Source organism: Myxocyprinus asiaticus, chromosome 29 (assembly GCF_019703515.2).
Source record: "Myxocyprinus asiaticus isolate MX2 ecotype Aquarium Trade chromosome 29, UBuf_Myxa_2, whole genome shotgun sequence".
NCBI lineage: Eukaryota > Metazoa > Chordata > Actinopteri > Cypriniformes > Catostomidae > Myxocyprinus > Myxocyprinus asiaticus.
The window spans coordinates 15,278,509-15,304,838 of record NC_059372.1 but is presented as its reverse complement, the minus strand read 5'-3'; the positions used below and the strand labels follow the sequence as shown (position 1 = coordinate 15,304,838).

The following is a 26,330-nucleotide window of genomic DNA, read 5'->3' as shown; positions in this document are numbered from 1 at the left end:
CGAAAAACTGGGCTGCACACGGACAGTCCATGCTGATGACAAAATTTGCATTGTATGCGACATGCACCGGCAGGAGGAAAACAAAATAAACTTTGGCCTTTACTTGAGCTACAGCGGGTTTCACGTAGTCAAGCTACAGTCTTTATCTGTCTGTCCAAGTATAACACAATGCGTAATTGAACATTTAAAAGGAATTTGTAAAGTGCATGTACTGTAAACATATGATTTTCTGTAAACATATGATTTGAAGTCCCTCCTTCAATGCAAGTCTAAGTGATTTTTTACCCGTTTTATGGTCCACCAGCTACCGCCAAGGCTGGTCATGAAGAACAGTAACAGCACACTTGACCTCAATAAAGAAAATTATTAAAGGAATCATTTATGCCCATAGAACAAGCTGTAATGATTTACTCACAGAAATGTAATTCTTAAAAAGGATATTTCACCCAACAATCCTCAAGTCATTCCAGATGTGTATGACTTTCTTTTTCTGCTGAACAACACAAACGTGTTCTAAAAAGATTTTTATAAGAATATTTTAGCTCTGTAGGACCATACAATGCAAGTGAATAGGTACCACAATTTTGAAGCTCCAAAAAGCACACACTGATCAGCCACAACATTAAAACCACTGACAGGTGAAGTGAATAACAATGATTATCTCGATACAATGGCACCCGTCAAGGGGAGGGATATAGCAGGTAACAAGTGAACATCAATTCTTGAATTTCATGTGTTGAGGCAGGGAAAGCGGGCAAGCATAACGAGTTGAGCGACTCTGACGGGCCAAATTGTGATGGCTAGACGACTGGGTCAGAGCACCTTCACAAGACCTGATGTTTTGGGGTGTTCCTGGTATGCAGTAGTAGGTACCTACCAAAAGTGGTCCAAGGAAGGACCCGGTGAACTGGCGACAGGTTCATGGGTGCCCAAGGCTCACTGATGCGCATGGGAGTGAAGGCTAGCCCATCTGGTCCGATCCCACAGAATTGCTGAAAACTTAACGCTGGCCATGATAGAAAGGTGTCAGAACACACGGTGCATCGCAGCTTGCTGCGTATGGGGCTGCGTAGCCGCAGACCGGTCAGAGTGCCCATGATGACCCCTGTCCACCACCGAAAGCACCTACAATGGGCACGTGAGCGCCAGAACTGGACCATGGAGCAATTGAAGAAGGTGGCCCGGTCTGATGAATCACATTTTCTTTTAGATCATGTGGACGGCCGGGTGCGTGTGCATCGTTTACCTGGGGAGGAGATGGCAGCAGAATGCACTATGGGAAGAAAGCAGGCCAGCGGAGGCAGTGAGATGCTCTGGGCAATGTTCTGCTGGGATAACCTTGGGTCCTGGCATTCATGTGGATGTTACTTTGACATGTATCACCTACCTAAAGATTGTTGCAGACCACGTACACCACTTCATGGCAACGGTATTCCGTTATTGAAGTGGCCTCTTTCAGCAGGATTATTCGCCCTGCCACACTGCAAAAATTGTTCAGGAATGGTTTGAGGAACACGACAGAGCTCAAGGTGTTGACTTGGCCTCCAAATTCCCCAGATCTCAATCCGATAGAGCATCTATGAGATTTGCTGGACCAACAATTCTGATCCATGGAGGCCCCACCTCGCAACTTACAGGACTTAAAGGATCTGCTACTAACGTCTTGGTGCCAGATACCACAGGACACCTTCAGAGGTCTTGTGGAGTCCATGGCAGGAGGGGGACCAACACGATATTAGGCAGGTGGTTTTAATGTTGTGGCTAATCAGTGTAAAGGCAGCATAAAAGTAATCAATAAGACACCAGTGGTTTATTCCATGTCTTCAAAAGTGATATGCTAAGCGTGGGTGAGAAACAGATCAATATGAAAGTCCTTTTTTAATATAAATTCTCCTTCCTGCCCAGAAGGTGGCAATATGCAGAAAGAATGTGAATCGCCAAAAACAAAAGAATGTGAAAGTGGAGACTGATAGTAAAAAAGGACTTAAATATTGATCTGTTTCTCACCCACACCTTTTACATCACTTCTGAAGATATGGATTCAACTACTCGAGTTGTGTGGATTACTTTTATGCTGCTTTTATTTGCTTTTGGAGCTTCAAAGTTTTGGTCACCATTCACTTGCATTGTATGGACCAACAGAGCTAAGAATGTTTCTAAAAATCTTCATTTGTGTTCAGCAGAAGTCAGTCAGTCATACACATCTGGGATGGCATGAGGGTGAGTAAATGACAGAATTTAAATTTTTGGGTGAACTAGTCCTTTAAGTGTTAGGGATTTGTTCATATCACTAAACCTATTAATGAGCTTTAGCAAACACCACTCATTTTAGGTGAATTTAAGTGAAGAAACTTTTGAACCTTACAAGAACTTTACGATTGGAGCATTTAGAAGTTTTTACCTCTTAATTGAAACTATGCAATGTACATTTATCAACAAAATCAAGACATTCTTTAGTTGAACAGTTTATTTAGGCTTAAATAAACCTAATTTGCAAATTACTCCAAATAACTGGAGGACTTTTAAGAGGACCCACTTTTCAAATTAATATCAGGATTATACTGTTAGACACATCAGGTCCTTGTGTTTTCAGACAATTTTCAGATTTGTGCGTGCGTGTCTTCACCCATGGTGGATAGTCTACCACTTTGAAAGCAAAGACTTTGTACAATCTCATCCAATATGCACTGGGCGTGTTAACACCTTCATGTGACCACAAAGACTCTGTTTTATATGTACATATGTGCACACAAAGACACACACATAAGTAATAAACACCACAAGATCACACACCCAGCAAAAAAACAACCTCCCTTGCACCACCATGTAGTCAAACACTCTCCATCACGAATCTCAGAAATGAAACTAGAAAATCTTTATTTCAGAATATACACAAACATCAGGCCTAAGGTTACATAAATCACAACTGTACATCAGTGCTTTAAAAAAACTTAAAAATGCAGCAGATAATTGAAATGAGGACTGTAGAAAATGTTTATTAAACATCTGTTATAATAACTAAAAAATACACCTTTACAGTGCTGGGTTTACATCTGTGTGGCAAAACACAACACAAATGGGAAAAACTCCAGGTGTCCCCCCTCAACAAAAATGTCTCCCCTCTTTCTGTGTGTGTGGTAAACCAGCAATGCTCCTAATTTCAAAAGGCAGCACAACAGCTGTAGAGAGAAGTTTCTGTTCTTTCCTTTATCTTTTGCACTCTAGCTGCTCCTACTGAGTTGTAATCCTTCTTATGTAGAGTGAGTCTAGAATTTCGTAAGATCTAATCATCAAAATGCAATAAAACTACATAAAGTACAAAAATATAGAATTTGAATAATGAACCTTTAAAAAAAAAAAAATAGTAAGAAAATATGAAAACCATAAAGATTTAAAATCTGGAAAACAGAATCTTTTAAAAGTAATACTTGTCGTAAAGTACTAATACATCTGTCAGAGGTCAGAAGCTTTATGTGCTTTTTTAGACCAAAAAAAAGTCCTGTAATATTTTTCAATGTTGGTTAAAGGGATAATTCAACCAAAAGTAAAAATTATGTCATTATTTACTCACCCTCCTGTTGTGTTTGAATAACACATGACTTTCTTCTGTGGAACACAAAAGGAGCTGTTAGGCAGAATGTGAGCCTCAGTCATCATCTACTTTTATTGTATTAAAAACAAATGTTTTTAATGGAAGTGAATGGTGACTGAGACTAACGTTATGCCTAACATCTTAGTTTGTGTTCCACAAATGAAATTGGGTCACAGTGGTTTGAAACATGAGGGTGAGTAAATGACAGAATTTTCATTTTTGGGAGAACTATCGCAACCAAGGTAAAAGAGAGGTTACAGGGTAATTCATGCTAAACCATTATTATCGAGTAAAAGCTTTTTTCTGATTCGCTTTGACAATGTCATCTGGTGAAGGCGTGTCAAAAGAGAACGGAGTGATGTGATGGAGAGGTGCACACTGCACTCGTTCTTTCACTCTCTCCATCTGTTTGCTATACAAAAAAGCTTTATATCTCAGTCTATTGCGCCGACTTTTCTCTTTTTTCACACGAACACACATAGCCATCGCAAAAACAGATGGTTCTGCAAATACCCGTTTTTGCTGACAATTTGAGATTTGGCTAAAACTCAAAAGGTTTGGTGAGCAACTTTCATGGCGATTCGGAGAAATGCCGGGAGATGTTAGCGACATGAGTGCGCCAAGATCAACATTCTGATTTAAGATTAGTGGGCGGGGCTTAGGCTCAGTAGTAGTAGGTTTGTCCGAAACTTGAGTCGAACGGTCATCTTTTTTACTCTTGAGAAACAAAGAGCATGCAGGGAGTTGCAGCCCAAGTGAAGCTTGGTGTTGGGATATGATGTCGGAAAGGGACGGCATCCCTGAAAAGCCAGGAGGAGCACCTGCAGATGTTGTTTGGATAGGCTGTTTGGCAATTATGTCCAAACTAACGTTTTTGGTGTGAGCATTGTTTTGTGTACCAGTTGTATGCAAATTGTGTGTGTTTTGGAGTCCTGGCAAAGTTTCATAAAGTTTGGGACTGCTGCCTTGATGCTCCTGAATTAGGTCAGCCAATGAAAGGCTTCCTATCTGACCTCCAACCCCAGAGCTTGTGCCAGGCCCAGGCACTCCCAATGGCCCACTGCTTTGCATTACAGAGCTCAAACTACCTATCGAGATAGGAAGTGGAGTGGACACCTGAGAACCCTGCAGTGTCAGGCTACTAAGAGGGTGGAGAAGAGATGAGGAGGATGTCAAACCCAGACCAGCTGGGTCAGTGGCGCAAGTTCCCAAAGAGAGACCAGTGGAGAGATTTCCACGTGAAACAAGAGAGAAACTGGATGATAGTGGGGCACTAGGCCCCTGAGATAGAGCTGTAGAAAGTGGGACAGAGGGACCAGGACAACAACAGAAAGGAATTTTAGGGCCTTGGGTTAGACTGGTGGTAAGAGGTATACTACAGTCCAATGAAAGACCAGTTGAGGGGACTAGAGGCGGGATATTTGCACACTTCTGGTCATGCTGAGCCATTAACTGGGCCAATGAACTTGGCCCTGAAGGTGTAGATTGTACAACCTTGCTGCCCAAATTTTGACTCGATACCATTTTTGAACGGTCTTTTGCCAAACTCCCCAAACCAAGAAGAGAAATCTGAGAAGTGTTTTTGGTCTGGTTTGGCTTAGACATGGCTAACATATCACTGAGGTTATAAGACCGCACAAGGTCGTTCTTGAGGGCTTTGCTTGCTGAGTGTGTATTTTTTACAGTCTTGGTACTATTATATGAAGAAGGAAATAAGGCTCCTTACCTTGCAAGGGCCAATCGTAGTAAGATAGAGCAATCGAAAGGATGAGGTAGGTGAATGAAGTTCATCGGTTAGCCGAGACCACAGAGATAGGAAAAAAAAGGCAATACGTTATTCACATGATAAAATCAAGGATATCAGTGATTAAAGGGATAGTTCACCCAAAAATGAAAATTCTCTATTTTTCCTCACCCTCATGCCATCCCAGATGTGTATGACTTTCTTCTGCAGAACACAAGAATATGCTCTGTAATGTAGGTCCATAGAATGCAAAGGAATGGTGACCAAAACTTTGAAGCTCCAAGAAGTACATAAAGCAGAATAAATGTAATCCAAAAGACTCCAGTGGTTTAATCTACCATGTCTTCAGAAGCAATCTAATCAGTTTGGGTGAGATAAAAACAAAATATAAATAATTTTTCACTATAAATCAGCAGTCTCCTTAGCGATCATGATTTTAAGCTATGAAGCTCTGCGCATGTAAAGCACTAGGACGTGTAATCGAGTTTGAAATCATGATCATGCCTAGAGACTGCAATGGCAAGATGTACAGTGAAACATTTTGGTCTGTTCTCACCCAAAATCGATTAGATCGCTTAAAACATGGATTAAACCGGGCCTGGGTAGCTCAGCAAGTAAAGACGCTTCGAGTTCACGGAGTTCGAATCCCAGGGCGTGCTGAGTGAATCCAGCCAGGTCTCCTAAGCAAACAAATTGGCCAGGTTGCTAGCGAGGGTAGAGTCACATGGGGTAACCTCCTTGTGGTCGCTATAATGTGGTTCGCTCTTGGTAGGGCGCATGGTGAGTTGTGCGTGGATGCCGTAGTGGATGGCGTGAAGCCTCCACACACGCTATGTCTCTGCCGTAATGCGCTCAACAAGCCACGTGATAAGATGCGTGGACTGACAGTCTCAGACGCAGAGGCAACTGAGATTCGTCCTCCGCCACCCGGATTGAGGCGAGTCACTATGCCACCACGAGGACTTAGAGTGCACTGGGAATTGGGATGTTTCTCACAAATATATATATATATATATATATATATATATATATATTATTTCTTTAAGAGACATGGAATGTGGTGGAGAACGCGTATGGACTGCTATTATGATACCTTTGGGTCCTTTTTAAACTTTAAAGTGAGGCACTATCCACAGCCACTGTATTGAAAAGACTAGCTTTGATTTTTAGAAAGACAGACAGTCATACGGGATTGGAACAAAATATGGGTGAGTAAATTATGACAAATTTCATTTTTGGGTGAACTATTGCTTCAAGTTTATTTGGTCAACTTTTAGGAGTACACTAACAAAGTTGGCTTCAAAACTTAACAGTCATGGACTAAAAGTCATCAAACTTTCATTTTTAAATTGGGGTCTTCAACACAGAACCATTTTAGCCTCTGAAACTGAAACATGCCTGACAGGTTTAGGTTCTCCCCACTTTCGGAAAAACCCTGGAGTTTAGAATATTCCCCTGAGACCTAATGCCACTTTTTGTGTGTGTGTTTTTTTCCCCCTTCTATCTGTGGTCTTAATGGAGTGCTTTTCATTTTCATTTCACATCAAAATACATAAGAGGGCATATTTTTAATAAGAAGTGGCACAGATGTTTTCTAAGTAGCTAATGACAACAAGGGTGTGTAGGTTTTTTTTTTTTTTGGTGACGACTGGTTTTGGGTGAAAGGGTGTGTGAGTTTGTGTGTACCTTTTTGCGGTGCAGGTGCAGTGGTTGGCTCGGGCTGTGGGTTGGTTCTGGCCGGAGGGGTGTGTGCATTAGTCTTCTCTTCAGTCAGGACGAAATCAAGGGCTCTTTGAGGGTCGTAGTCATATTTCAGCGCTGCCCGAGTCAGTGTGGAGTCTGGAACTGAGTCTCCCAGTACTGCTCTCATCTGATCCAAACAGGAATACAGTCGACCTGTCCAAAAGAAAGTGTATTAAAACAAAATATGGATTTTGCGCAATTGCAACCCACTCCCAGCATTCCCCATACTGAAAGTTTAAAGAATGACAGGCATGAATACATGAATACACATTTGCACATAAATACAAAAAATAAATGCTTGTTCATGTGCACACTTGGTAGACAACGTGTACCTCTGCTTCACACTACAGCTAGGCAAAATATTGAATATTTATGATATAAAACTTTGTAGGTGATGAACCATTATTGTGAATATCGCAATGATTTTAATGTGCTTTTTATTACTTTCCTAAAGTCAGTGACAGTAAAGTGCTTTCATGCCACGATTCATGAATATGAGAACGCTAAAACGTATCTTAATAGTGTCTGATATAAAACCTTTTTAAAAAGGTTACAGATTAGGAATGTTTGTTTTACATCTGCAAATCAGCTCTTATGAAATGTCAATTTCAGGGAATGAGTTCAACAATCTGCTTGCATCATCACTTAAATTAATATATGGCATTTTACATGCTTTAAAAAAATATATATAGGTAGGTAAATATGTTTACTAATGTAGTGTTATACTGATGCATACAGTGGCAAGAAAAAGTATGTGAACCCTTTGGAATTACCTGTTTTTCTGCATTAATTGGTCATAAAATGTGATCTCATCTTCATCAAAGTAACAAGAATAGACAAACACAATGTGCTCAAGCTAACAACACACAATTATAATTTCATGCATTATTGAAACATTCACAGTGCTGTGGAAAAAGAAAGTGAACTTTTGGATTTAATAACTGGTCGATCCTCCTTTGGTAGCGATAACCTTAACCATGCATTTCCGGTAGCTGCAGATTAGACCTGCACAATGTTCAGAAGGAATTTTGAGCCAATCTTCAGAACTGCTTCAGCTCAGCCATATTCTTAGGATGTCTGGTATGAACGGCTCTCTTGAGGTCATTCCACAGCATCTCTATTGGGTTGATGGCAAGCACTCCAGGTCCCAAAGCAGCCCTAAACCATGATGATCCCTCCACCGTACTTCACCGTTGGGATGATGTTTTCATGTAGGTATGCTTTGCCCTTTTTACGCCAGCTTTTGCTGCGTGTTCTTGCCAAACAATTCAAACTTAGTTACAAAACATTTTCCCAGTAGCGTTATGGAGTGTCAAGGTGCTCTTTATCAAACTTCAGACACGCAGCAATGTTTTTGTTGGAAAGCAGTGACTTCCATCGTGCTGTCCTGCCATGGACACCATGCCTGTCTAATGTTTTCCATATAGTAGACTCATGAACAGAGATGTTAACCAGTTCCAATGATTTCTTCAAATCTTTAGTTGTCACTCTGTGGTTCTTTTTTACCTCACTGAGCATTTTGCGGTGTGCCCCTTTGAGTCATCTTGGCTGGATGGCCACTTCTAGGGAGTGAAGCCACAGTACTAAATAATCTCCATTTATAGACAATCTGTCTAACTGTGAACAGAATATCTAAACTCTTCGAGATAATTTAGTAATCCTTTCCAGCTTTATGCAAAGCAACAATTCTTGATCGTAGGTTTTCTGAGATCTCTTTTTTGCGGGGGTCCTCGTCAGATGTTTCTGTAAATAGCAAACTCAAAATGCTTTTTATAAGTCAAAGTAGCTCTAACCCACACCTCCAATCTTATTTCATTAACTGGATGTTTGAATGATGCATTTAAGATGTACAAGAACAATACAATCATTTGTGTTATTAGATAAAACAGATGGTGTTTGTTCATTGTTGTAACTTAGATAAAGATAAAACCAGACTGAGACAAATTTATACATAAATGCAGGTAATTCCAAAGGGTTCACATACTTTTTCTTACCACTCTATAAATAATAGTGATCATGTTAATTTAGTGAAAAGTGTGGAAAGCAGTGTGGAAAACATGCCCTGATTCGCTTAATGTTGTTTTAACATTCTGAATCTATTTTGCAATAACTGCTATTTGGTTGAAATGATGGTTCCACCAATTAGAATCATTTCCATTTAAGCCATTTCAGAGCAAATACATAAATATTTGGGCATGTTGAAAGGGCAGAAAAACATTGAGATATTAATTTTTAGCTATGTTGCCCTGCCGTTCTTCACATAGACTGGCTGCCAAATGTTTGGAATAATGTACATATTTTGCTCTTATGGAAAGAAATTGGTACTTTTATTCACCAAAGTGGCATTCAGCTGATCACAATGTGTAGTCAGGACATTAATAACGTGAAAAATTACTATTACAATTTGGAAAAAAAAAAAAAAAATCAGAACTTCTTAAACTACTTCAAAGAGTTCTCATCACAAAATCCTCCACGTGCAGCAATGACAGCTTTACAGATCCTTTCTAACCTTTTCATTCTAGCTGTCAGTTTGTCCAGATACTCAGGTGCCATTTCACCCCCCACACTTCCTGTAGCACTAGCCATAGATGTGGCTGTCTTCTCGGGCACTTCTCATGCACCTTACAGTCTAGCTGATCCCACAAAAGCTCAATGGGGTTAAGATCCATAACACTCTTTTCCAATTATCTGTTGTCCAATGTCTGAGTTTCTTTGCCCACTAACATTTTCTTTTTGTTTTTCTGTTTCAAAAGTGGCTTTTTCTTTGCAATTCTTCCCATAAGGCCTGCACCCCTGAGTCTTCTCTTTACTGTTGTACATGAAACTGGTGTTAAGCGGGTAGAATTCAATGAAGCTGTCAGCTGAGGACATGTGAGGTGTCTATTTCTCAAACTAGAGACTCTGATGTACTTATCCTCTTGTTTAGTTGTACATCTGGCTTTCCACATCTCTTTCTGTCCTTCAGCCAGTTGTCCTTTGTCTATGAAGACTGTAGTGTACACCTTTGTATGAAATCTTCAGTTTTTTGGCAATTTCAAGCATTGTATAGCCTTCATTCCTCAAAACAATGATTGACTGATGAGTTTCTAGAGAAAGCCGCTTCTTTTTTTGCCATTTCTCACCTAATATTGACCTTAAGACATGCCAGTCTGTTGCATACTGTGGCAACTCATAAACAAACACAAAGACAATGTTAAGATTCATTTAACGAACCAAAATCTCTTTCAGCAGTGTTTGATATAATGGCAAGTGATTTTCTAGTACCACATTAGCGATTTAGCATGATTACTCAAGGATAAGATGTTGGCGTGATGGCTGCTGGAAATGGGGCCTGTCTAGATTTGATCAAAAATTACTTTTTTTCAAATAGTGATGGTGCTGTTTTTTTACATCAGTAATGTCCTGACTATACTTTGTGATTAGTTTAATGCCACTTTGGTGAATTAAAGTACCAATTTCCTTCTGAAATAGCTAAATCTGTACATTATTCCAAACTTTTGGCCACCAGTGTACATACACCTGTAAAACCAGAAATCAAACATGGGAGTCAGTGTGTACCTTGCTCCAGTGGGTCAAGTGTGTGTGTGACGGTGGGAGAGGTTGGCATCTCCTCCTCTTCCTCATACTCTGCCTCCTCCAGTGTCTCCACCTGCCGTGCTTGCCTTGAGTCTTGACGTGAGTAGATAAACTGTGCGGCTATGAAAACATGAAGCCAGAAACATTAAGGCACACCAGACAAAACTATACGATATTTTTTTTTACTCTTAATGACTCCATGTATATAGAAACGGAAATAAGTGTTCCAACAAATGGCACTGCACTGAGTCACACGAGAACGTAACATTCACTGGGTGGTTTAAATCAAAATGTCATCCATAACAGACTGGTCTGATGATAATACAACATATATTGCCAAAATTATATGATACCAATATGTTTAGTAGGCCTAACCAATTACAAATAAATACAACTAACATCAAGAATTTTCTACATGTAAGATACATTCATGATACTACATGACTGACACCATTACAAGAAAGAATTTACACATTGTTTATAAATGACAACACAAACCAGTGGCAGGAGAGATGCAGTAGTCATCCTCCACGGACTGTCCGTACATGTCATCATCCTCAAAGTCTACAAGCAAGGAAGAAATTCAGAATATTATGTTATACTCCAAACAATAATAGCTAGTTAAAACAGTTCAAACCCTGCATAAACAAAGAGAAATGCTTTGATGGGGCCAGAAACCGTTTTGCTTAGTCAGCCACACCACCTGAAACACTACAACTGTTACACTGAATTGAAAAAAGGTAATCAGCGGTTACACCTTATATGACTTAAGACAAATGATAAAACCTCAGCTGACTTGTGCTCACTAAATCATACTGTAATAATAAAGAAAGACATTTTATAATACTACTGTTTGTTTTTAAAGGCACAAAGAGGTAACCCCTGTTATTTGACTGCTGGGTGGTCCAGCTGAAAGAGTAACACGACAGCAGTGAGGTAATCTGAACCCTGCATGCTACAAAATAAACCAGCTAACTAGCATTCATACAGGCCGCTTGACATAAAACCGGTAAAATATCCTATTCCCCGTATCTACCTTCGTCGTAGTTATAACCTCGTACATTCCTGTGACGGGACATGTTTTGTTCGACGGCTTTCTTTCACGTAAACACGGTGCGCAGGGCGAGAAATCAATTCTCAATGTAAAGCTTTGGCATGCGTCTCACTCAACGCCCGCCATATTGACGGCCATCAGAAACAAGGGTGCGCGCATGCGCAGAAAGAAAATACGAAGAGGCGTTTTAGTTAGCGCGAGGACAAGTGAAAATTCATTTAGTAGAACTTTTGATATTAAACGAAATGACACAAGGATTATGAAAGCAGCTTTCTTAAGTTAAATTAAGATCAGTATTTGTAGCATAATGTTGATTACCCCACTAAAATAAAATTATGATTTAGGTCTTGTAGAAAGAAGAAAGAAAGCATTTATTATTGTCACACATTATACATTTTTGCATATCTACAGTGAAATTCTATTTTTCACATATCCCAGCTAAACTGGGGTCAGAGTACAAGGTCAGCCATGATATGGTGCACCTAGAGCAGATAGGGTCAAGGGCCTTGCTCAAGGGCCCAACAGTGGCATCTTGGTAGTGCTGGGGCTTGAATCCCTGACCTTCTGGTCAGTAACCCAGAGCCTTAACTGCTGAGCCACCACTTCCCCGATTAGCTATTTTTGAAACCGTAGCTGTGTCCAAAATCGCGTACTGTCAGATTCTGTACAGTTGTTGCATCGAAGTGTGTTCCCCGCCTGAATTTGTTTCGCCCTAGCCCCGATAGGGTATGGGGTTATGGTTAGGGTATGTAGGGTAGTGTAGCTTAGGGTTAAGGTAGGTAGGGTAAGGGTAGGGAAGGGTTAAGGCCGAAACATACTTCATGCAAGTACGCGAACACAGACGCAAGTGCTTGGCCAACACATGGCCTACGCGTGGTCCCTTTGTACATACTGTACATGCACTCTTGCAAGACCAGCTGGTCACCAGCTTATATTGTATTATTACGGTTACTATGGTTTTTTTTTTGTTGTTGTTGTTGTTGTAATTTTTCACTTTGAGAAAAGATTTAAAGCTATAAAAAGAACAAATGTTGCTTCTAACCTTCTAAAATGAATGGACGCTTGGTCACTTGCACAAAGTTTATTAAAATTGGGAGTAATGGAGGAAATCGTACATTTCTCACTGTAGGCTAATTTTCCATATTGTTAAAACATGTTAAAACAGGCAGAGCTACTGTAACTTTTTAACTTGGTGCTTGAACGGCTGCCCCTTAGAAATACTTTAGTTTAGTAAATTTAGTTTGTCAACTATATTTTTACATTTTCTGAAGAAACAGTGCTACAGTAGGGTGTTGTGGGTGGTTGCCAGGCCATTGCAAGGTCCTTGCTAACTGGCCCAAGTATTCTGTTTTACGAAATGGCCCAGGTCCCTCCTTAAATGTAATGGGGCTTTTCCACTGCACGGTACAGCTCGACTTGACTCAACTCTGCCCACTTTTTGGGGGTTTTCCACTGTGGATAGTACCTGGTACCTGGTACTTTTTTTAGTACCACCTCGGTCGAGGTTCCAAGCGAGCCGAACCGATACTAAATGTGACGTCAAAACCCTGCAGATTACTGATTGGTCAGAGAGAATTGTCACTACCAGCATCACTGGATTTGCGACACGGGACAACAACCAGCTAGTTTTACAGTTAGCAACAGCGATAGCAATATAATTTGTTCACACGACTTTCAAATTGTAAAAAGAAATACAGAACCATCAAGGACCACAACAGCCGGAGTGGTTCAAACAGAAGAAAGTGGAAGTGATTCTACCAAATGGACGTTATCTATGGCAATAGACCGGCAAGCAATGGGAGGGAGAGTGCCCTGGACTCGGCGATGTTGAAGTCCACGATGGAGGATGGTATGTTTTGTTACGGTAACTCTATATTCTGCTTGAAAGCTTCACTTTATTTAGTTGACCAGCTACTGGAAAGCTTGCTTCTAAAACAACCAGGCCGATTTAACTGTTACACTTGTGTAAAATCACCATGCAACAACTGCTTTATGCAGCACAATGAGCTAGTAGCTAACAGCTAGCGGTCGTGTTATTGTTTATGGTCAGTAATGTTTGTGTCGCATTTAAGATGATGTCACAGCAGTAGAGGCGGCGCAACTATGACGATCAGCCTATAATCCCACCCACGTTGAGGCGGCACTAAACTGCAGTAGAAAAGCAAGCTCAAAAAAGTAAAGCGAGCCGAGTCGAGTCGAACCGTAACGTGCAGTGGAAAAGTGCCATAAATCTATGGGATTTCCTTTGTCATTTTTTATCACGTTTGTCACAATGAAATAGTTTGCAACAAAGCAGATCTATATGAACTGCCAAGTTGCATGTTTAAATTATCTTTTGACCTTCATACAGTTACCTAGATGGAGAGAAAAAATCCCTTAAAGGGTTAACTATAACAAAAAACAAAAACAAAAAACTGTGCAGCTGCAGAATTTAGTCCTGGAAAGCACCTTCAATCTCTCTTACCATCCCTTTTGTATCAGATTCTTCAAGAACTTCATAATTTGGTAAGTTTATGCAGTATTCTGCCCTACTTTGATTCTTGGGTATGTTCAAAGGCAGGGTGATACCCAAAAAGTGTTGAGGAAAATCAACTTGGTTCCATGTTCATTTCACATAATTGACCAACTTCATCTTGAAACAAACGTGCAGTATAATTAAACACTTCAGGGAGCTCTCTGTAAACCCTAATGTTGTCATTACTGGAAAAATCAAGTTGTCTTAATTAAATATTACTTGAAATGTCAAATTTTGAGATTATAACTCAAATATCTACCCTCCTTGAACTTATTTTTATTACAAATCCATAAACTTAATATCTTGAGTACAACATTGAGGCTATGAGGAATACCCACAATGCCTTGCTTAAATTATTTAATTATGTTTCCTTTGTCAAAGGGAACATATGGGGACATTTAAATAGCTGTTATTAAGAATTCATAGAGATTTTAGCTCTTTTGTAGTATTGTTGTTTTGTTGCAAATAGTCGTTTTGTGTGATATCACCATTAGGGTGATCTGTGTCCCCTTTGATCAAGTTGGACCTGTTAACATTATTTCAGTTTTCCTTGTGCATGTGAAACTGAAGTACAGGTGTCAATGCAGTTCTGTGGAGAAATAATTTTATTTAATGATTGACCTAAAATCAGTTATAATCTAGTTTATTTGAGCTGTGTTATTGTATGACCTAAATTTGAGTCCATTCAATTAAAATTATTGAGTAGAAACAACCACGTTTCAATTGAAAATCTGAGTTAAGTCCACTTGCATATAGTGAACTTAATTAGCTAAGTTCATTCTATATGATCACCTAGTTAAAGGGGTCATGAAATGGAGATTCAAATTTTCCTTGTTATTTAGACATATAAGAGGTAATTGTTCTATAATAACAAACTGTACATTTCAGAACTCAAAATTTCCTCCCCAGTCTAAAAGAGCATTTATAGTTGCCACCCTGCTGAAACATCTCGTTTTGAAATCTGTCTGTTCGTGACATCATGACACATTGTTCATTTGTATTTGCACATCCCACAACATATCATCAAACCCTTGGCGCTGCCCACTGGCGCGCAATTCAAGTCAAGTGAGCAGGCCTTGTGTGGCTACTATTCCTAACATAACACCTAAGGGGACCCATCTGGACAATTTTGGATTATTTTTGAATATATTCATGCACTACACAGACTCTTTGACGACTTGAAACATATCTCGTGCCGCTTTTAAAGGTTACAACTTTGTCAAGTTACAAAAGAGGGAAGCAACTGTCTTTCATTCAGCTGCCGCCTCTTATTTATTTGAGCTCAAACGCATCATGGACGCGTTCATTTGCCCATCTGCGCTTTTTTAATTCTTGGTGTATGCACTGTAAAAACAGTCTGTAATTTTAATGGTAAAAGTCTGTAAAAATGCTACAGTAAAAAAACGTACATTGGTTAATCAGTAGTTACCGTAAAATATACATAAAATGTTTTAATAAATTTTAAAAGACAATTCATGTAGTTTTATGGTAAAATGTTGTAAAAATTTAATTTTTTGGTTGTAAAAAGTATGATTTTCCTGTATAATTAATGGTTGAAATTTATATTATGCTTAACAAGAGAGTGCATATACTGTTTTTACAGTAAATTATTGTTAAAATTACGGTTAAAAACAGTAATCGAGCATTCCCAGAATTCCCTGTGTGACCCATTACATTTAATTATATTTTATGGGAATAGTTATGTTTCTTCTTATTTTTAATATCAGTTATGTACTTTGGGGTGTTCTGTGTTATATTTGATGTAGTTTATTTAATATTTACTGCATTATTTTAATTTCACATGTTACCTTGATGGTGTTTAGTGTTTGTGTGTGACACTGAGCACTGTCTCTCCATGTTTATTGGGCATTGCAACTGGAAGCACCACTATTGATGAACAGCATGTTTTCATGTGCCCTTTCGCAATTACTATGGTAATTAACAATACATTTTAAAGTGAAAAGCAGATGTTTACATTTCAGAAAATTAATATATTAAGTTTATCATTTGATAATATAAACAATGGTACTGTACCGTAATATATACTATAATAACAACAGTTTCGGGGGAGGGGCAGTTAAAAACACTTCAAAAACTTAAGTAAACTGTTTAATTCATGAATATTTCAAATGTCATGATTGTTTGATAGTTTATGGTGCTGAGTGTTAACAGTTGTGCTTGAGATGAACAGTTTAATAAATTCAGATGCAATGTGTTGGATGTGCATTATGTGTAAACACTGGAGTTTTGTTTTATAACACTGAAGGGCTTGTACATTCTCTTCAGGTTGAATTTGCTAAATTTTAGGGGCTGCATATTGTTAGCCAATCATAACAGTGGGCATTAAGTTAAAGCTTTAAAGAAGCGCTTAGCCCAGAACCAAGCGTTTCAGACAGAGGGCCAAAAAGAGGGTGGAAAATTATCATATATTACTAAATTGTGACAGAAAAAAAACTTTCATAATATTATCATTCCTCAGGGATGATAATAAAATGATAAAAAATAGCACTTCATGACCCCTTTAAGTGAACTTAATTGCACAAGTTTTAGAGATGCCATTACTCAATTAAATTAAGGGAGCAGGTTTACTCAATCAATTGAGTGAAGTCAACATAAATGTTCACATTTTTTGATTACCTGTTGCATCAGGAACAAAATTATGATGTTGTGAATGAATTTGTTCTGTTCACAACATGTGGGATACAGCTCTCATACTGTGTGGGTGAGAAAGCGACAGTAAGAAAGATTTTTACCACAGTTACTAATCTGGTACTGTCTGTACTAAATAAGTTTCATTCACATCTGCATGACATTTAGAACTTTGAGTACATGTCTATATTTAACTTAAAAACACACTCAACACAACAGATATACAGATGCTTCATTGCATCATGCTTTCTTAGAGTGACCCAGATACACCGAACAGCCACAACATTAAAACCACCTACCTATTATTGTGTAGGTCCCCCTCGTGCCGCCAAAACAGCGGCAACCCATATCTCAGAATAGCATTCTAAGATGATATTCTTCTCACCACAATTGTACAGAGCAGGTTATCTGTCTTACCATAGACTTTGTCAGTTCAAACCAGTCTGGCCATTATCTGTTGACCTCTCTCATCAGCAAGGCATTTCCATCCACAGAACTGCCACTCACTGGATGTTTTTTGTTTTTGGCACGATTCTGAGTAAATTCTAGAGACTGTTGTGCATGAAAATCCCAGGAGATCAGCAGTTACAGAAATACTCAAACCAGCCCGTCTGGCACCAAAAATCGTCCATGTGATTATCTAATCAGCCAATCATGTGGCAGCAGTGCAGTGCATAAAATCATGCACATACGGGTCAGGAGCTTCAGTTAATGTTCACATCAACCATCAGAATGGGGAAAAAATTTGATCTCAGTGATTTGGACCGTGACATGATTGTTGGTGCCAGACGAGCTGGTTTGAGTATTTCTGTAACTGCTGATCTCCTGGGATTTTCACACACAACAGTCTCTAGAGTTTACTCAGAATGGTGCCAAAAACAAAAAACATCCAGTGAGCAGCAGTTCTGTGGGCGGAAATGCCTTGTTGATGAGAGAGGTCAACAGAGAATGGCCAGACTGGTTCGAATTGACAAAGTCTAAGGTAACTCAGATAACTGCTCTGTACAACTGTGGTGAGAAGTATGTAATCTCAGAATGCTATTCTGAGATGCAGGTTGGCACTGTTTTGGTGGCACAAGGGGGACCTACACAATATTAGGAAGGTGGTTTTAATGTTGTGGCTGATCGATGTATATAAATTCTACAGAGAGTATGTTGCAAAGGCATTCAGTGGGAGGGGTTCTTCCATGTGCAGAAAAAGAGGTTTATTGCACAACACATATATATATGCATTATTAATTAGTGTTTTCTTGTTATTATTAACAAGTGTTAAGGGATCATTGAAACTAAGGTTCTTAGTGGGCCAACTATTGAAAGACAAGACAGGAGATAAACATTTGAGTGCTCCTCGATTCACCTTCTCTGCGGTGTGTGTGTGTGGTAAGGGGTTGTTTATTCCTTTGCATCTTTCTAAAAAAGGTGTTACCCACAGGTTGTACCAATGACAGGATATAATGGGAGGAAAAGATTTACAAAGAGACAGACACAACACAAGGGAGAAAGTTCACTGTATAGAAAAAGAGTTCATAGATTTAATTAGGTCTTCAGGACAGCAGTGTCAACAATGAGTGTATGGTCTGTGTGTGGTGTCTGGTTCCAGACTGACTCACAAATATTTTGAGGTCACAAAGTGACAAAGAAGCTGCAATGGAAAACTATGCACTTTAACATAATCACACACATGCACACATTTTAAGTGATGCTCCCTGTACGTTTGATGTTTCCAGACATGTTTTAGAAGCTTCAGAAACATTACAGTTTGACTGGGGGGCAATAGAGTTTGTTGAGTTGTAGAGTCCAAGTTGTCATCCACTTTTGGGCACTTCCCAAACCCAAATTTCCAAAACTGAGTTTACTCAAAAAACAGTGATGATGTCATAGGGCCTTACAGTTGAGCAATGCTCTTTATAAAGATATACTTTCACAATCATTAACCGTATATCCAATTTTAATTATGTTCAGTTATTGCACTGTTCCAAAATCTAGTGTGGTGCCTATACATCACCGCATTTTTACACATCATAATTGGGCTGCACTCTCCCAAAATCAAATTTTATATTTATATATTTTTATATATACATAATTTTTACATGAAAAGGTCACATCGCTATATGTCCCTGATCATAATGAAGTACAGACGCAGTTAAGTTTGATTACCTGCTGTGAATCTCTGAAGCTGTAGTAGGTGTCTCTACTTGCTTGAGTAAGGTTGATACTGTTTGCTTTTATCTGTTCCCTGTCCTATCATCTTTCATTCTTTTCATTCCGATCTAAGGGGGAGAGATTGAAACTGCACCTGGCTGATGCACACTCTGTCGTGGGGATGCACATCCCTCGAGAGCACACGCTTAATGCAGCTAGATTATAACATGATGGCTCACGACTTATTGAATCATAATATACAATTGTGCTCAAAAGTTTGCATACCCTGGCAGAAATTGTGAAATTTTGGCATTGATTTTGAAAATATGACTGATCATGCAAAAAAAACGGACTTTTATTTAAGGATAGTGATCATATTAAGCCATTTATTATCACATAGTTGTCTGTCTCCTTTTTAAATCATAATGATAACAGAAATCACCCAAATGGCCCTGATCAAAAGTTTACATACCCTTGAATGTTTGGCCTTGTTACAGACACACAAGGTGACACACACAGGTTCAAATGGCAATTAAAGGTTAATTTCCCACACCTGTGGCTTTTTAAATTGCAATTAGTGTCTGTGTTTAAATAATCAATGAGTTTGTTAGCTCTCACGTGGATGCACTGAGCAGGTTAGATACTGAGCCATGGGGACCAGAAAAGAACTGTCAAAAGACCTGCGTAACAAGGTAATGGAACTTTATAAAGATGGAAAAGGATATAAAAAGATATCCAAAGCCTTGAAAATGCCAGTCAGTACTGTTCAATCACTTATTAAGTGGAAAATTCGGGGATCTCTTGATACCAAGCCAAGGTCAGGTAGACCAAGAAAGATTTCAGCCACAACTGCCAGAAGAATTGTTCGGGATACAAAGAAAAACCCACAGGTAACCTCAGGAGAAATACAGGCTGCTCTGGAAAAAGACGGTGTGGTTGTTTCAAGGAGCACAATACGACGATACTTCAACAAAAATGAGCTGCATGGTCGATTTGACAGAAAGAAGCCAATGCCATAAAAATGTCCGGTTACAATATGCCCGACAACACCTTGACACGCCTCACAGCTTCTGGCACACTGTAATTTGGAGTGACGAGACCAAAATAGAGCTTTATGGTCACAACCATAAGCGCTATGTTTGGAGAGGGGTCGACAAGGCCTATAGTGAAAAGAATACCATCCCCACTGTGAAGCATGGTGGTGGCTCACTGATGTTTTGGGGGTGTGTGAGCTCTAAAGGCACGGGGAATCTTGTGAAAATTGATGGCATGGTTAGTGTTCATGATGTTTCTGACCAACTCCTCTGTTCTTTATCATCTCACATTAGCCTTCACTTGTCTGTCTAATGAGAAGTCAAATAAAAAAAAATCAACCTTAGAAGCAATGTACATATTAAATGTACAGTTTTGCCAGGATTGAACAGTGTATTTTTTATGAAAAAATAAAAAACAACAACAATCTGTACACAGTAAAATAACAGTATAGCACTGCATTGTGGGTTATAATGGTGAAATACCCATAAGCCTTTGCACTTGAATAAGAATATGTGCTTTGGCAATGCATTGGAGCTACAAAAAATAAAAAATAAAATAATAATAAAAAAAAAAAAAAAAAAGAAAAACACGTACAAAATTATTTATTCAGACTTAATAGAAGTCTTAGTTTAATTAGTGTTGTTGTTTTGTTATCAATAGTTGTGTTTTGATTGAAGTCACCATTATGGTGATTAGTGATCTCTTGAGCAGGCACCTTGGACCTTCTTTATTATTATATTATGTTCTTCCAATCAGTCAATTTATGTTAAAGTAAAATACAAGTTATTGCACTGTGCTACTTTGAAGACAAAACCTAAGGTCAGACTGAATATCTGATCCTACCTTGCAAATGGCACTATTTGTGGCAATAGTGATGCATTACACATAAAAACATAAAAGCAAAAACAGTAAAGGATATTTCAGCAAAATGATATCAGCAAATTGAGTGTTTGATGTTTTTGATGAACTTACAGCATAACTTGAGTTGGTATCAAGACACACAGATATCAACTCTCGGCATACAAAACGCAACAGTGGTGACAATTAACAAACATACTTTTAGCTGTTAATTTCAGCCACAGCAAGACACCGTTAATTTTACAGTAATATGCTGGCAATGCTGCTGCCAGTTCTTTACTGTTTTTTGACGGGAAAATCTTTAAGAGTGTATGCAGACTTTTGAACAGGGGTCATTTCATTTTTTTCTTTGTTGCCATGTTTTGTTTTATGATTGTGGCATTCTGTTATAACCTACAGCTGAATATGAATCCTATAAGAATACGCAGCTTTATTAATATGAGAGAGTTTTTTTTTTTTTTTTTTTGTGAGTTAAAGTTGGATTGAAGTGAACAGAAAGGTGAAAGGGTAGTCTTCGCCCCATTATACACTACAAAAAAATACATTTTTGTTTTGGCTTTCCAATATAAATATCTAAAACTCCTTTATCAAATCAAATCAATCAAATCACTTTATTGTCACACAGCCATATACACAAGTGCAATGGTGTGTGAAATTCTTGGGTGCAGTTCTGATCAACATAGCAGTCGTGACAGTGATGAGACATATACCAATTTACAATAACATCAGATTAACACAACACAATTTAAACATCTGTTATACACATAATTAAACTCAACTTAAAACATCAAATTAACACAACACAATTTAAACATCTGTTATACATAATTACACTCAACTTAAAACATCAAATTAACACAACACAATTTAAACATCTGTTATACATAATTACACTCAACTTAAAACATCAAATTAACACAACACAATTTAAACATCTGTTATACATAATTACACAACTTAAAACATTAAATTAACACAACACAATTTAAACATCTGTTATACACATAATTACACTCAACAATATACAAATAATAACATACACTGTACAGTATACAATATGCTGTTTTTGTTTTTTTTGTTGTTTTTTACTATATAGATACTAAATGTACAGTATTGTACTGTATTGACATTCAGGCTGTCGGTTGATAGTCAGTTGTTAAGAGAGACATAATATAATAACAGTAAACAATGTACATTTACTTTAGCAGCTATACTGCAGAAGAAAACACTTATCTGAGAATGTTGAATATAATATTAAAAATACAAATATTTTAATATCTAAAAATCCTTTAAAAAAACCTGAGAAGCAGCATATAAGATATTTAGACTTGCTTTTAGGGAATAAATCTTGAATATAAGTATATTTTGTCTTTACTGCCCTCACAGAAGTATAACCAAGTAAAAAAATACAAAACACACTTATATTTAAGATACATTCTCTTAAAGCAAGTCTAAATATCTTATATGTTGCTTTTCAAGTAATTGTATCTTGTTTTAAGGATTTTTAGATATTTTAAAATTGAAAACAAGAAAACACACTTGATGACAATAGGATTTTTTGCAGTGAATTTCTTTACTGAATTAAACTTAAAAAGTATATTTTTTTCCTTTAATTCAGTGAATGTCATTTAGAGGTATTTTTAAAAGATGATTTTGTCCTCTTTATTGTTAGTAAGCACGTTTAATATAACCTTTTAAGTCAGGCACAAGATGAATAATCGGTTAAGAGCTAATGATTAATCATTGCAATAATCGCCGAATAGTCAAATAATCGTTCTAATAATCAGATTAATCGATCATCAAAATAATCATTAGTTGCAGCCAAAAAAATATAAAAATATTATCTGTAAAATATTTTCTCTAAATGTTTCATTTATTAAGTTTACAGTGTTTTCTAATTAGAATTTTTTTTTTCACTATTAATGTAAGATGTATAAACTTGGAGAAATGTTTTTTTTTTTTCAATTAAATTAAAATTTATTTGTAAAGTGCTTTAAACAATAAAAGCTGGTGAAAAGGTGACAGCTTAAGGTTCTAGAAATATTTGTATCACAAAACTATATGCAGATTTTATTTTATTTCTTATGACGATTAACGTTGTGATTTCCGATAATGTCACACATTTTTTTTTTTTCTTGAAATTTTTCACAGACCTCCTATAGCACCCACTTACAGGCTCCTGAGAGTCATGAGTTTGAAATTCCCTGATCTAGCATGTTTGCAAATGCCAGTTGGTTTGATATTGTATTAAAGGAATATTCCAGGTTCAATACAAGTTAAGCTCAAATGACTGCATTTGTGGCATAATGTTGATTACCAAAAAAATTTATTTCAACTATTCCCTCCCTTTTTATAAAAAAGGAAAGGGTCTTACAATGGAAGTGAATGGAGCCAATCCGTAAACTTTAAAATACTCACTGTTTCAAAAGTATAGCCACAAGACGTAAACAATATGTGAGTTAACATGATTTTAGAGTGATAAAATCCTTCACTAACCTTTACTGTGTAGAGTTATAGCCAATTTTACAACTTTGTTGTCATGACGATGTAACACCGTAAACACTAAAACCCTAAAACAACCATCAAAGCGACAATTTGAATTTTACAGCTCAAATAATACACACGTTTTAACAGAATATTTAATGTAAGTGCTTTTATAAAATGTATACGTTTCACATTTCTGTCTTTAAACCCTCCAAAAATTGGTCCCATTCACTTCCATTGTAAGTGCCTCACTGTTACCTCAAGTTGTGCTTTTTTTTTTTTTTTTTTAAAGAAAAGGACAGACGTGTCGAAATTCTTTTGTATGATAATCAACATTATGCCACAAATGCTGTCAAGTTATCTAAACTTGTATTGAACACAGAATATTCCTTTAATTACGTTGAAATTCATACATAAGTATCATAAGTGTGGCATAAGTCTCCAAATACTTTAGGGCCCACTTTATGACTAAACACAATGAAGTTTCACATATCTCACACACTTTATCTGATTACACAACACATTATCCTAAATATATCATTATTGTTGTATAACTGTACTGTATGTCACCACAGCTAACAGTAGTTTTAAAAAAATACACAGTTGTGAGTTGTGTAGTCTGAAAGAGCCATAAACCATGCGTGGTAATTATTTCATAGGGAAGTTGGCTACACTGTAAAAACATCCTGTTAAATTTACAGTAAAAAACTGGCAGCTGTGGTTGCCAGAAATTCTCAGTAAAAAATACGGTAACCACTTTTCAGGCTTTATGGGATGTAATTTTGATGCCTGTATATTTTACGATGCATTACCATCATTTATATTATTAAATAATAAACTTAATATATTAACCTTCTGCAACTGTAAAAATCTGCTTTTCACTTTATAATGTATTGTTAATCACCATAGTAATTACAAATGGGCACATTATGACATCCTGTTCATCAATAGAGGCGCTTCCAGGAGCAATGACCAATAAACATGTAGAGACTCAGTGTCACTCACACAAACACTAAACACCATCAGGGTAACACATGTGAAATTAAAATAATGCAGTAATTATTAACTAAACTACATTAAATATCACACAGAACACCCCAAAGTACATAACTGATATTAAAAATAAGAAGAAACATAACTATTCCCATAAAATATTATGAAATGTAATCAGAATAAGAATGAGCTTTATTGCCAAGTATGCTTACACATACAAGGAATTTGTCTTGGTGACAGGAGCTTCCAGTGTACAACAATACAAAAACAGCAACAAGACTTTTAAAAAATAATTAAAATTGAATAAAAAAATAGATAAATATTGAAAAGAAAAAAGTATATATAAAATACACAATAGACAATATATATATACATATATATATATATATATATATATATATATATATTCATACATACATACATATACACATACATACACACACACACACACATATATATATATATATATATATATATATATATATATATATATATATATATATATATATATACACACACACACACACACACACACACACACACACACACACACACACACACATACATATACGTAGTGCAAATCTAAATACAAATCGGTTATGTATTGTGCAAGGGAATGTAATGGCAGAAGAGGTAGGATGTGTTGGATAATATAAAAAGACTAAGCTGTGTATTGCACATTAATTATTGCTCAGTGGGGCAGTTTTAACTGTTCATGAGAAGGATAGCCTGGGGGAAAAAACTGTTCCTGTGCCTGACAGTTCTGGTGCTTAGAGCTCTGAAGCGTCGGCCAGAAGGCAACAGTTCAAAAAGGTAATGGGCAGTGTGAGTGGGGTCCAGAGTGATTTTTCCAGCCTTTTTCCTCACTCTGGAAGTGCATAGTTCTTGAAGGGGGGGCAGGGGGCAACCAATAATCCTCTCAGCAGTCCGAACTGTCCTTTGTAGTCTTCTGATGTCTGATTTCGTAGCTGAACCAAACCAGACAGTTATTGAAGTGCAGAGGACAGACTCAATGACTGCTGAGTAGAACTATATCAGCAGCGCCTGTGGCAGGCTGAATTTCCTCAGCTGGCGAAGGAAGTACAACCTCTGCTGGGCCTTTTTTGCAATGGAGTCAATGTGTGTCTCCCACTTCAGGTCCTGTGAGATGGTAGTGCCCAGGAACCTGAATGACTCCACTGCTGCCACAGTGCTGTTTAGAATGGTGAGGGGGGTCAGTGTTGGGGTGTTCCTCCTAAAGTCCACTTTCATCTCCACTGTTTTGAGCGTGTTCAGCTCCAGGTTGTTTTGACTGCACCAGACAGCCAGCTGTTCAACCTCCCTTCTGTATGAAGATTCATCGTCATCTTGGATGAGGCCGATGACAGTGGTGTCATCTGCAAACTTCAGGAGCTTGACAGAGGGGTCCTTGGCGATGCAGTCATTGGTGTAGAGGGAGAAGAGTAGTGGGGAGAGCACCCATCCCTGGGGGGCACCAGTGCTGATTGTATAGGTGCTGGAAGTGAATTTCCCCTGTCTCACAAGCTGCTGCCTGTCTGTCAGAAAGCTGGTAATCCACTGACAGATAGACATGGGAACAGAGAGTTGGTGTATAGCAGGGATGATGGTGTTGAAAGCCAAACTGAAGTCCACAAAAAGGATCCTTGCATATATTCCTGGTCTGTCCAGATGTTGCAGGATGTGATGCAATCCCATGTTGGCTGCATCATCCACAGACCTGTTTGCTCAATAATCAAATTGAAGGGGATCTAGAAAGGGTCCAGTGATGTCCTTCAGGTGGGCCAACACCAGTCTCTCAAATGACTTCATGATCAGAGTCAGGGCGACAGGTCTGTAGTCATTAAGTTCTGTGAATACTTAACATACATCAAATACATTGCTCCAGTGATCTGTTGAAGATCTGTGTGAAGATGGGGGCCAGCTGGTTAGCACAGGATCTAAGACA

At 37.9% G+C, this 26,330-nt stretch overlaps 2 protein-coding genes across 3 annotated transcripts in view; one reads left to right on the top strand and one right to left on the bottom strand.

Annotated features, from left to right (window-relative positions):
* Positions 1 to 11,842, bottom strand: part of hbs1l (HBS1-like translational GTPase) — a 54,203-nt gene extending 42,361 nt beyond the window's left edge. The window contains exons 1-5 of one of the 2 annotated variants that reach the window (XM_051661323.1): positions 11,692 to 11,842; positions 11,154 to 11,219; positions 10,638 to 10,775; positions 7,023 to 7,232; positions 2,854 to 5,313 (exon numbers count right to left, since the gene is read on the bottom strand). In XM_051661323.1, coding sequence (XP_051517283.1) covers positions 3,875 to 5,313; positions 7,023 to 7,232; positions 10,638 to 10,775; positions 11,154 to 11,219; positions 11,692 to 11,734 — 1,896 coding nt within the window. In that variant the 5' untranslated portion in view covers positions 11,735 to 11,842 and the 3' untranslated portion in view covers positions 2,854 to 3,874. Of the gene's footprint in view, positions 1 to 2,853; positions 5,314 to 7,022; positions 7,233 to 10,637; positions 10,776 to 11,153; positions 11,220 to 11,691 lie in introns of those variants that run through there. The other variant, XM_051661322.1, reaches the window with a different exon arrangement.
* Positions 9,612 to 26,330, top strand: part of LOC127419700 (armadillo repeat-containing protein 1-like) — a 118,724-nt gene continuing 102,005 nt past the window's right edge. Inside the window, exon 1 of the mRNA XM_051661330.1 lies at positions 9,612 to 9,625. The gene's annotated coding sequence lies outside the window, so the exon portion shown is untranslated. The remainder of the gene's footprint in view (positions 9,626 to 26,330) is intronic.